The following is a 12,664-nucleotide window of genomic DNA, read 5'->3' on the forward strand; positions in this document are numbered from 1 at the left end:
CCAGCCTGGGCTACATGGTGAGTTTCAGCCGACCTGAGCTCAATAGTATGATCCTGACACAAACAGAAAAGCAAAACCCCAGACAGAAAAAATGTTAACGCGGAGGCATTAAAGCACTTAACTCATTTATAACATAATACTAAACCTTGTTTCCTAACAGACATTTGTAAGTACTTTTCCCTTGAAAAATAAGTTAGACGGGGATCAGGAGACAACAGTAAGTAAGCAGCAAGAAAAATACCATGGCCGCACATGGCTGCAGATCTCCTTAACGATTCATTTAATAGAAGACAGCTGGATTCTCATATCTCTTTCTGCAATCAATCTGCTACAGCATTTCAGATCACAGGGCCTCTGGAAAATTCCACTGTGTGCTTGTAAGGCAATGAGAAGGGACAGACAAGAACGAGATCATGGAATTATGGAAATATTCAGTCTGGAAGGACCTTGAAAGACCCTCATGGCTTTGAGAAACAGCATCCGAGGTCACAGCAGTGTGCTTTAGTTTTAAGCTGGAAAGTCAGGGAAAAGACCTTGATTGCCTTGTGTGTGTGTGTGTGTGTGTGTGTGTGTGTGTGTGTGTGTGTGTGTGACTTGGCATTTGTAAAACAAACAAGGAAGGCCATTTGCCCACCTTTCTTAGTTGCATGTATGTCTGTGGGTCTGGAACCTTCCACATGCACCTTGTTAAGTCACAGCTGGGAGCTAGAAGGGGCTTCCAAGATGACTACGGGGACTCAGGCCTGACCTGTGAGACTTTGGATCATCAGGATGGGGGGTGTGCGGGGACCACCTGGTTTCACTGATTACCCACAGAGCTATCATTGGACTCTTGGGGTCTGGTCCCTACCAGTTCTTCAAATCTGCACCATGGAATTCAGTGGCGCCCCAGCTGTCCTGGGAAAAAGCTGCCTCCACACCACTGCTTGGCCCTGAGTGTGCACTTTGGGGTCAAACTCATCATGGCTCACTGCTGAGGTCTGATCAGCGAGTGAGAGACGGGGCTAGAATCTGAGCCCTGCTTCCTTGAGAGAAGGGGATAGAATCTGAGCCCTGCTTCCTTCCTGGTGTCCTCAGCAGGAGATTAGAAGACAGGTGTTGCTCCTGGACACCAGACACAAGCTCCTGGGGGCTTGGACTACACCGTCCTCAGTCTGCCTTGTCTGTTTGTAACTAATATCTGTCCAACGAACAGTTTGCATGTTCTCTCACTGTTGCTTAGCCCATGTCTGTTGATAGTCACTTTAGTCACAGACATAGGGAGCACGAAGGTCTGGGGGATTCAAGTTGCTTGCTCTTTCCAGCCGTGTCACCCTCGATGGGATCTTAGGCAATCTCTCCCTCCCTCCCCCTCTTCTTCCTCCCTCTCTCCCTCCCCCTTTCTCCCTCTTTCTCTCTTTCCCTATCTCCCTCCTCCTTCTCTTCTCTTTCCCTGTGTCCCTCCTCCTCCCCTCCCCCTCCCCCCCTCCTTCTTCTTCTCTCTCTCCCCCTAATTCCTAGAATCCTTCTGGCTGACTTTTCTTTGAGGAGCGACAGCCAGCTGCACGACACCTAGCTGCATAGCTTGCAGTGGTCCTCCAGTTCGCAGCCCGGGACTTAGTCGTCCTGACATTAATTTTTCACCTGGGGAAATTTTTTGGTGCAAATGATCTCATTAACTAAGTGGAACCATTGTGGCACTGGGGGACAGCTGCTCCAAGGCCCGGCTTCTTCCGGCAGCTGTCCCCAGTCTATTCTGGGAAGACCTGTGGCTTGTGTGGGAATTACAACGGCAACAAGGGAGACGACTTCCTCACGCCGGCCGGCTTGGTGGAGCCCCTGGTGGTAGACTTCGGAAACGCCTGGAAGCTTCAAGGGGACTGTTCGGACCTGCGCAGGCAACACAGCGACCCCTGCAGCCTGAATCCACGCTTGAGTATGTGAGCCGCAGACCCCGGGGTCTCCCGTGGTCCAGGCAGGCATTCCACGGGACACAGAGAGAGGGAAGGCAAAGGCGGAGCCATTGGCCCAGCCTTTATTTTGACCACTGGCCGTTGAGATCCACATTTGGCTCATTTCCTTTTCAAAGTTTGTTTATTGAACACCCTCCATCCATGGGTGAAATCCCAAGAAAGAATAGAATATTGGGTCGTTTCTGGCCCGGAAAAGACCCAGTCTAGAGCAGCGGTGGGTGTGGGAGCTTAAAGTTGACTTGTATGATAGATGCGCTGCAGTGACCCTGTGTGGACACGGTGCTGCGACATCTCTGCTCTTGCTAGCTTCTGCTACTCTAACCACCGTCTCCGGTCAGTGGGTCTTTGGGGAACGCACATTTACCCGTTACTGAGCCAAACGCAGAACTGTACATTGGCACCAGAAGCCAGAGCCAGATAGATTAATTTTGGTAGCAACAGAAAAGGGAACTGGCTTTGTTTGTGGGGAAGAGGGTGGGGTGAGGTATGGATGTTAGAGTCCCTGAGGCTGGCCCCAGAGGAACGGGCAGGGCCACGTCTTGTTCTGCACAGGCTCTCCTTTCTCTTCAACAGCCAGGTTTGCAGAGGAGGCTTGTGCGCTCCTGACGTCCTCCAAGTTCGAGGCCTGCCACCACGCAGTCAGCCCTCTGCCCTATCTGCAGAACTGCCGTTATGATGTTTGCTCCTGCTCCGACAGCCGGGATTGCCTGTGTAACGCAGTAGCTAACTATGCTGCCGAGTGTGCCCGAAAAGGCGTGCACATCGGGTGGCGGGAGCCTGGCTTCTGTGGTGAGAACTCCATAACCAGTTAACCTCCTTTAGGCAATCAATTCAAACTCTTCTGACAACTTGTGGGTCTGGGTCCACCTGTCCTTTTCAAAGGTACTTTCTTTGAATAATTTCATTTGGAAACAGGCCCCAGTGACAAACTTGGGGCTACAGTTCTTTTGCAGCCATTTCTCCTGCCTTCTGCTCTTGGCTGGTAATGGGGTGGGTTCCTGCGTAAAAGTAAGTTGGAACTCCTTACAGAAGCCATGGACTTTGGAGTTGCATAGGCCTGGCTGAGAGTGCCTGTAAATGCTGCCACCTAGTGTTCATTCCTTGTATGAGCATGCCGTGGTGTGAGTTTGGAATGCTGGAATCCTTTGCTTGTAATGTCAGGCAAGGCAGACGTGGGACCTGGCCCACGGTCTTTGGCATCGTATAAAGTTATGCAGCATTGAATAATGCCATTGTTCTAGTTGAATTTGCATCTGTCCTAAGCTGTGGTAGATTCCTGCCATCAAAGATGGTCTTTGCTCCTGCACCGTGGTCCCCTGGGCAGTTAAACCCTGCTTACTGTTTTGTTGTTTTTCCTCTGGAGACATTTGGCTAGTGTCCAGGCTTAGACAACTGGGAGACAGAATCTTGAAGCTTCCTTTTGAGACCTCCCTCGGAGGTGCCTGTCAATCACACTGAGTGAAGGGACAGCTGAGGAGGACTCTCTGGGGAGGTGTTCTCGATCAAAGGTTTGCAGAGGTGCTTTTGTGTCAGAGAGAGGTTAGCAGGGCAGGAGTTTGGGCAGATAGTCTGGAGGAGGAAGGTAGGTGGAACTCTGAGTTTCAGGGTGTGGGCGTCAGATTTCCTTAAACTAGAGTTACATATGGTCACGAGCCACCGTATGAATGCTGCAGAATACACCAGCATCCTGTGCAAGAACAGCTAGTGCTCCTGGTGGCCGAGTGGCCTCTTTGTCCCTCAGTATTTTTTCCTCTTAGTTTGTGTTGTCATTTTGGTTGTTTATTGAGATAAAGTTTCACTCTGAAGCTCAGGCTATGCCAGAATTCATGATCTTGAACTGGTATTGGATTCAAGGTAATCCACCTGCCTCAGTGCTGGGGAAGCAGGGGGACAGTAGTTAGGGGAAGTGGTAAAAAAAATAATAACATTATGGACTTGATGAGACATACATGTGTCAGCATTGGTGTCTCACGAGCTTGTGTTTGGAGTCTTAAGCAGTGTCTGATGAAAGACGGGACGAAGGGAGACATGCTCTGTTCCAAGGAGAGATGGATGAAGCAAGTAGGAATGAAAGGGACACCCAGTGCCCTCCTCTTCCATCCAACCCTGGACGAAGGGAATACTGACAGCCCAACGGATGTAGTATAGAATTTTCTAGAAGTTTACCTGTAGTTTAGCAGCTCTGTGTCTCTAAGCTCTTCATTCCAATGACCCTTACTGTCTGTCTCCTTCCTAGTGGCTGCCTTCTAGCACCTGGGGAACTTAACTAGTCAGCGCTGTGCTGTATTAGGAGTTCTGCATTAGCCATATGCAATGTGATGGCATCAGAAGGCTGTGCTAGTTTAGGACATTCTTCCTGAAGGTCAAGAGCCTTTGGGGACATTCTTTCATCTCTTGGGAGCAGCAAAGAAACCTCCATAGAAGAGACTATGGTCCATGAGGTGTCTGACACTGTGGTAATGGGGGTGAGTTAGTTAAGGAGCTCTAACTTTCTGATACAGTTTCAAGTGCTGGCTGGCAGGAAGGAGCTATTTAAGACAAGAGGGACCTGTATCTGTGAATTACATGACTGATGGCCTTGGTTTCTTTCTCTGAGCCCAAGGAGAGTAGACCAGATCCTTGAGTTCTGGCCTCTTTCCCCCCTTCACTTAGAAAGGAGCCCAAGTTTCCTGTCTTCTGGACCCTGACCTCTCTCTTCTTTCTTGAGGAATAGACAGAGTTCCCAAACCACTGCCTCCATTCAGAAAAAAAAAGTCATTGTAGATGATCAAGGGACAAAGGCATGCCACACAGCTACTTTGTGTAAAGCCCAAAAGAGACAGGAGCCACACACACTTCCATCCTTATAAAATGGCTGTTTCCTGTGGGAAAACAAGACCATAGGCTCCCTAAAGGCAGGGACCAAGTCTTTCCATCTGTGTGGTCCTGAGCCTGGCACATGCATTGAGGTGTGCATGATTTCTTTTCAGAAAAAGAGGCTCGAGCAGAAGCTCAGTGAGGCTGGATGCCAGCTGTGTGTGTGTGTGTGTGAGAGAGAGTGTGTGTGAGTGTGTGTGTAAGTGTGTAAGTGTGTGTGTGTGTGTGTGTGTGTGTGTGTGTGAGCTCTTGACTCCAACTTCTTTTCCTTTTATTGGATGAAAAGTACCCCTGCCATTGCACCTGAGGTGGATTGAAGGGAGTTGCTGCCTCTTTGGGCTAGCATGCTCTAAGTGTCAGCCTACCTTCACTGTCACACCCATCCAGGGGCCCAGCCTCCTCACTCATCCAGAGGACAGTAAGTCAGTGACACACGTGACTGGGGAATCTGCTGCTGTCCCAGGTAACTTAGGATACAGGTAAGAGGAGAGGCTCAGGGACTCTTCAGAAGTTCATGGCCAGGAAGACTCTTACAGCTTCTATGGAATGTTCTGGCTGTGGGTATCTGCTGGAGAAGAAAGGCTCTATTGTCCTTGGGAGGCCTGCATCCAGAGCACAGCTCTCATTCCCTGTGCAGCAGCAGCCTGAGGACAAGGGCAAAGGATACCCATCACCTCCATCACCTCCCCGCTCTTCCTACCCTCCCACTAAAGACCTTCATCATCCACGTGGTCATTACACAGGTGCATGATGGCCACGGTGCAGGAAGGAGGGCCAGGTCCTTTGAGGCTGAGGCCTTTCTCTGGAACATGCCTCCCACTGTTGAGCCAGCTGGGCTGGGCTGGGACTCCCCTTCAGTGTCACAATGACAATAGCAGTGAACGCCTGTAACATGTTGGCTCACTGAACTGCCACAAAGACCCAGCAGATATTGTTGGCACATTCCATTGAGGACGGTGCTCAGCATTCCATGCTAACTAGTGATGGAGCTGGGATTTGAACCTGGAGACATAGCCTATTTCTCTAGCTGCCTTAACATCTTGTTCTAAGTAGCTATATAGTACCTCTCATTTCTATGCGAAAGGGCTTGTGGGGGAGGGATGAGGGCTGTGAGAAGACTGAGGCTGCTGACTTTGCTGGGGTAGGCATGGGTATCCCTGCTTATAACTTGCACATCCTTAAAGGGACTGTTCCCTTCTTGAAGAGTGATGGGTAAGATCGTGAGCTTTAGGCAGACAGAGAGTTGGGCTTGGATCTCACTTCTGTTCCCAGGGAGGCCAGATCTTTAACTCACTTAGCTCAAGTGTTGGCCCATATGGGTAAGAGCCCAGGAAGGGAGAGGTGGGAGCTAACTCAGTGAGGAGAAGAGCACGCAGTAGGTGCTCAGACACGGTAGCTGTCATTGTCCTTATCATCATGGAGATGTTCTGGTCTGTCACTCCCAATTCTAGATATTTAAATTCCCCAGGACTTTAGTGTTATAGGCTTAGAGAATTCACAGGTAAGGAAAGCCTGCTCCGTGTGGGTACCATGTTTTCACCCATCCTTTCCACGTACATCGTTTTGTGTCTGAAGATACACGTTTGCTCAGAGTGGGAAGGGGTGGTGGTGACCATCTGGATACAGCAGTGGTCACAGCTGCAATGCCCGACACCGTACCTAACGCCTTCTCCCATCTCCTGTCTCCAGCTCTGGGCTGTCCACAGGGCCAGGTGTACCTGCAGTGTGGGAATTCCTGCAACCTGACCTGCCGCTCCCTCTCCCTCCCGGATGAAGAATGCAGTGAAGTCTGTCTTGAAGGCTGCTACTGCCCACCAGGGCTCTACCAGGATGAAAGAGGGGACTGTGTGCCCAAGGCCCAGTGCCCCTGCTACTACGATGGTGAGCTCTTCCAGCCTGCGGACATTTTCTCAGACCACCATACCATGTGGTAAGTGCAGACAGTTCCTTGAGGCTAACCCACTCCCATGAGGTTGATAATAATCCCATCCACAGATGATGCTCTGTTAGGTCCCGTACCTCTCCTGGGGTCAGGGTGGGATTCAGGCTCAGGGACTGGTGAGCTACATATGCATGAGGTCCTTGGAAGGGTGTTGAACAGGGAACATATAAGAGAAGTATAGCTTCAGGGAGTGGAGAATGTGGACAGTGTTGACACCATTGACATGAAGCCCGATAGGCCATGGATCGAGCAATCATAAGGAATGGAGAGCAGGGGTCCAAAGCTAGGGCCTCTGGAGGCTGGACCAGCAGATGCTGGAGGGCGGGGCGGGGGGGGCACTGCAGGTGCCTAGGACTCAGAGTCTGACTGTCTTGAGGACGGTGATTGCAAGGAGCAAGATGGCTCTTTGGAAGTGCAGAGATGCTGATCTTACTGACCTAGTTATCAAGAAGACATCTGATGAATGGATGGACCCAATAGATGAATTTTGGGGTCTGGAATTCGAGAACCCCTGTAGCCCTGAGAGTAATGGGAGTCTAGGAGGCATGGGCCAAAGAGCAGGAAAGGACAAAGTCTAGTCAGAGGGAGGAGGAAACAGCGAGGGAGGAGGGAGGAAGGAGTGGGGAGAAGGGAGGAGAAAAAGGATTCTAAAAGACAGGGCAGGGATGGAAAGGGCAGAACCAGAAAGTTCAAGGTCACAGAAGTGGAAGGAAGAACAGTTGTCCCTTCATCGTGATAGGCCGTTGGCTTAGGCACCCTCGGGTACCAAAATCCATGGATGCTGGAATCCTTCACCTGAAATAGCATAGCACCTGCATTATGGCCTACCTACAGCCTCCTGCATACTTCATCTCTAGATGGCGCTCAGCACCCACAGTGACAAGTTCTGTGACTGTGTGTCCCACTGCTCCATTTAGGCCCTGCAGGGAACAAGCTTGGCCATGTTTAGCGCTGACATAGTTCATAATTTGAATATTTTCCATCCATGATTGCTTGACTTTTGTGGATGTAGAGCCCAGGGGCACAGAAGGCAGCTGGCCACAGCACCCGCTGTTGGCTGGACCTTTTGGACTTAGCCCTGTCATTGAATTGCCTGGCAATACTCTTCTCTCTTCTCTTCTCTTCTCTTCTCTTCTCTTCTCTTCTCTTCTCTTCTCTTCTCTTCTCTTCTCTTCTCTTCTCTTCTCTTCTCTTCTCTTCTCTTTATTAGATATTTTCTTCATTTACATTTCAAATGCTATCCCGAAAGTCCCCTATACCCTCCCCCGCCCTGCTCCCCAACCCACCCACTCCTGCTTCCTGGCCCTGGCATTCCCCTGTACTGGGGCATAAGATCTTTGCAAGACCAAGGACCTCTCGTCCCATTGATGGCTGATTAAGCCACCCTCTCTGGCAATACTTTTCAAGTGTTTCCCCTCTGGGACCTTAAAGCAGCACTGTTGGGCAAGAAGAGCTTGTTTTTCCTTTCTGCCATTACCGTGTGTGTGTGTGTGTGTGTGTGTGTGTGTGTTTGTGTGTGTGCATGTGCTAAGAAAGATGTAAAATGATGGACTGGAAAGATGGCTCAGCGATTGAAGGGTTTGCTGTACAAGGCTAAGGACTGGGTTTAGGATCCCCAGAACCCACGTAAAGACTAAGTAGTCGTGACCTATAATTACAGCCCAGCAGTCAGAGACAGGGGACCTCCTGATCAAAGTACATAGAAAGACCAGCCCTGTTGAAGAGCTCTGGACTGAGACATGCTGCATCAGTGAATAAGGAGAGCAGTCAAGGGTGATTTCCACCTTCAACCTTGAACCTCCACACATGTAGTCATATGCCCACGGGCACCCATACAAGGGTATCCACATATAGCCAAAACATGCACACACGCAGACTCATGAAAATGGGAAGCATTTTTAAAAAGACATGAGACTTGCCACTTGATTCTCTCCCATGTACCAGCGGTACTTTGTACATTTACACATTGTGCAACCAACTTCTCCCCAGCTATCTTTAGAACCTTCATGCCCCTGAGAGAAACTGAGTCCATTAAATAGAACTCCTCATTGCTTCCCAGCCTAGGAAGCCACTCCACTTCTTCCTTTATGCCTATGACTACTGTAGATATCTCATGGGGGAGGCGTCCTGTGCCCACCCTTGTCTTCGTGCCTGGCTTATGTCGCTTACGTTAATGCTTTGAAGGAGCACCCCTGTTGCTGCATATATGCAAACCCCATTCCTTTACTGATGGAATGGTAGGTACCCCACAGTGTATATGCATGGTACCTTTTGCTTATCCACTCACCGGCTGGTGGAAACTTGGCTGCTTGGGCCTCTTTGCTGTTGTGGATAATTCTGCCATGAACACTGGTAGTTAAGTATCTGAGTATGTGCTTCAGATTTGAGGCCTGGTCAACATCCCTGAGTGCAACTACTGGATCGAATAGTAATCCTGTTAACCTTTTTGAAGGAGTACCAAGCTATTCTTTCCTGAGGCTGCGGCATTGACATTCTCACAAGCAGTGGACCAGTGTAATCATTTCTCTGCATTCTCTCCAGCACCTCTTAGTTTCTTCCTCCTTCTCCTCCGCTCCCCCTGGTGGTGTGTATGAGAGTGCAGGTACATCTGTGTTACAGCACACATGTGAAGGTCAGAGGGCAGACTCCTGTGTCACCCTTCTTCCATCGTATTTGAAACAGAGTCTCTTGTAGTTTACTATGTTGCGTGTGCCAAACTAGCTGGACTGTTAGCTTCTGGGAAGCTTCTGTCTTTGCTCCCAATGTCTCCATGGGTGCTTTGGAAGTATAGGTGTGCTGACTGCGTCTGGCTTTACATAGCTTCTAGGATTTCAAATTCAGGTCGTTATGCTTATATGGCAGGGTACTTTACCCATGGAGACATCTCCCAGCTCCCCCCACCCCAATAGTTATCCTACCCCTAGGTAGGATGCGGTATCTTATTGTGGTTTTGATTTGCGCTTCTTTAATGACTAATGACCCTGACTATATTTTCATGAGCCTATTGGCTATTTATAGATTTATATATGTCTACTTGAAACTTTCAGCCATTTTTGAATTGGGTAGTTTATTTAGTTATTGAGTTATTGAGGATCTTTGTATATTTTGTGAGCTCTTTTCATTCTGTTGTTAGTGCCTTTTGAGGCAGAACATATTTCAATTTTAATATAATCAATTTACCTATTCTCTTAATTTATTCCTCATGGTTCTGTCTTATAGCCATGAAATCAGTGCCAAATTCCAAGTCATGAATATTTACCTCGATGATCCTTTCTAAGTCTTTGCTAATGTTTAGATCTTTGATCCATTTGGCATTCACATTTTGCTTGCATATGGTGTAAGGTTAGAGTCCAGCTTCATTCTTTCCCCGACGGAACCCCAGTTTCCCGGCACCATGTAGACTCCTTCCCAGGTCTTGGCACTGGTGTAGAAATTCAATTGACCGTCTAGGCGACGGCCGACTTCTGAGCTGTTTATTTAGCTGGTCTGTATACCTGTCTATCTGCCAGTCCATATTGTTGTAATTATTGTAGCTTTGCAATAGGCTTGGAACCAGAAACTGTGGCTCCTCCAACTTTCTTCTTTGTCAAGAATGTTTTGGTGTTCAGGGTACTTTGAAGTCTGGGATAAAGTGTAGCCTTAGTTTCTGTAGGAACTGCCATTGGGGTTTTATTGGGATGCATTCAATCTATAGGCCACTTGTAGAGTCTTATTATCCGATCCATATGCAGATGGTGCCCATTTACTTAGCTCCTCAGCCTTTTAAGCAATGTTCTGTGGTTTCTTGGAGTGTCTTATTAGTGTGTATTCATTGTGCCAAGTCCTGAGCCTGCTGTGACATTTGTCTGTGCGCACATACTGTACTTTGAACACACATTCTTTCTTTCTTCTCTTTCCCCTTCTTCCCAAACCCTGTTCTTCCCTAAGAGTCCCCTTTCTGCCTCCACGTTTTCTCATGAGAGCAGACATGCTTCTCTTAGCTTTCTGAGCCAGAGATTAGTTCATGTAACACAGTTGCTCTCAGTTTCTGCCCACTTTCCCACAAAGGACATGAGTTTATTCTTCTTCATGGCTGATGCTGCTTCATTATACATCTGTCCCACATTTTCTTTACCTGCTCATCCATTGAGACATGCAGGCTGGTGCCATAATGTGACTTTTAAGAAAAGCACCATGCAGATATCTTTATTAAATGCTGACTCTGATTCCTTTAGAGATGTTTGGCACCACTAGACCATGATCATGATTTTTTTAGTTTCTTGAAGAGTCTCTATGCTTATTTCCAAAGTGGCTGTGCTAATTTACATCTGCACCAACCGTGTGGAAGACTTTTTTCTCTATGTCACTACATTTGTTTTTCTTTTGGCCTTTTTTGGGGGACAGGGTCTCAGTTTGTAGCTCAGGCTGGCTTGGAGCAAGTTTGCTGCCCTAACTTGCCTCTAGTTCATGGCAATCCTCCTGCCTCAGCTTCTTAAGTGCCAGGACTGTAGATAGGTATGAGGCACCTGCCTGACTTCGTCATCGTTGGCATGCTGTCTGTGGCTAAAGAGGATATATTGATTGGATGTTTCTGTTTCTTTTGAGATCTATTTGCATGTTCTTGCCCATTTGTTACTTGGGTTGATTGTTCATTTATTGTTTAATGTTTTGGGGTTCTTTGCACACTCTGTCAGATGTGTACCTGGTAAAGCTTATCTCTCATTCTGTAGGGAATCACTCAGTCAACTCTTTGCTGTGTAGAAACTTTAAAAAATTACTTTGTGTGTGCTCACATGTGTGTATGTGTTTGTGTACTTTTGTGTGTTGGGTAGGAGTGACCTTAGTTTTGGGGAAACAGTGTGTAAGAGCCTTTGGGTTTAGAGAGGGTAATACATCTTAAGATTCACAGACATTAAGCTGGAGAAGGGGGAAGCAGGGATCAGCTCACGTGGGGCTCACCCTTTACTGGAGAGCTCCTGAGGGATGTCAGGCAAGGGTGGGGCACAGTCAAGAAGTAGAAGTAGCAAGCACATGGGAATTGAAGTAAAATGTCAGCGGCAACATCGTGGATTATGATGGAGCTGATAGAGAGGGTGAAGAGAGGCCAGTGTCGGGGAGAACCCTAGATTCTGACAGTGAGTCAGATTGAATGGATGGTGGTACCAGTCCACTGACCAGCCCTGGAAGGGGTATGGGGTGTGCTGCAGACACACTGTGCTTGCAGTGTCTTTCAGACACTGAAGGGAATTATAAAGGAGATGTTTGCATGCACAGGTCTGAGCTCAAAGGGGCTACTGCCAGAAGTGAATGAATCATGTTTGTAATGAGATGGGGATGTGAATGGTGGCATAGTGGGGACAGAGAAAGCATGAATGTCTGGGGAGAGGGGACATATGACCTATAGGTGATGCTGGGACAGAAGTGGGGACAGCTAGCGGAGACTGTCTTCATTCTCTCAGAGAATGGAGTAGCCATCAGTGATGGGGCTATTCAAAGGGACATCATATAGGAAAAGAACTCAGAGGGACCCACTGGACTTGGTGGCCTGATGGTCACTGGTGATGTTAGCAGGTCAAACTTCAGACCCAGAGTTATGGGCCGGTAGTCCCGCTGGAAGGAGCAGAGTGAGCACGTTGGGGATGGGGGGCAATGAATATAAAAAAAAAAACTGTAGCAAAAGCTGAGGTGTTTTCTCTTGCAGTTACTGTGAAGATGGCTTCATGCACTGTACCACAAGTGGCACCCTGGGGAGCCTGTTGCCTGACACTGTCCTCAGCAGTCCCCTGTCTCACCGTAGTGAGTACTGTAGCCCTGAGAGGCTGTTCTCTTCCCTTCTGTCTAGACTCTTTTCCATGAGGGCCTGGGAGTGCTGGCTGCATTGTCTGATACATGCAGGCATTCAAACAGGGGTCTGGCTCTGTCCAGCATCTCCTTG

At 48.5% G+C, this 12,664-nt stretch overlaps 1 protein-coding gene across 2 annotated transcripts in view; it reads left to right on the forward strand.

Annotated features, from left to right (window-relative positions):
- The window catches only part of Vwf (Von Willebrand factor), a 133,732-nt gene that overhangs the window by 48,657 nt on the left and 72,411 nt on the right, over window positions 1-12,664 (forward strand). For both annotated transcript variants that reach the window (NM_011708.4, XM_006505918.4), the window contains 4 exons: window positions 1,720-1,915; window positions 2,526-2,741; window positions 6,498-6,738; window positions 12,431-12,525. In NM_011708.4, coding sequence (NP_035838.3) covers window positions 1,720-1,915; window positions 2,526-2,741; window positions 6,498-6,738; window positions 12,431-12,525 — 748 coding nt within the window. The remainder of the gene's footprint in view (window positions 1-1,719; window positions 1,916-2,525; window positions 2,742-6,497; window positions 6,739-12,430; window positions 12,526-12,664) is intronic.

The sequence above is a fragment of the Mus musculus genome, chromosome 6 (genome assembly GCF_000001635.26).
Source record: "Mus musculus strain C57BL/6J chromosome 6, GRCm38.p6 C57BL/6J".
NCBI classification, from domain to species: domain Eukaryota; kingdom Metazoa; phylum Chordata; class Mammalia; order Rodentia; family Muridae; genus Mus; species Mus musculus.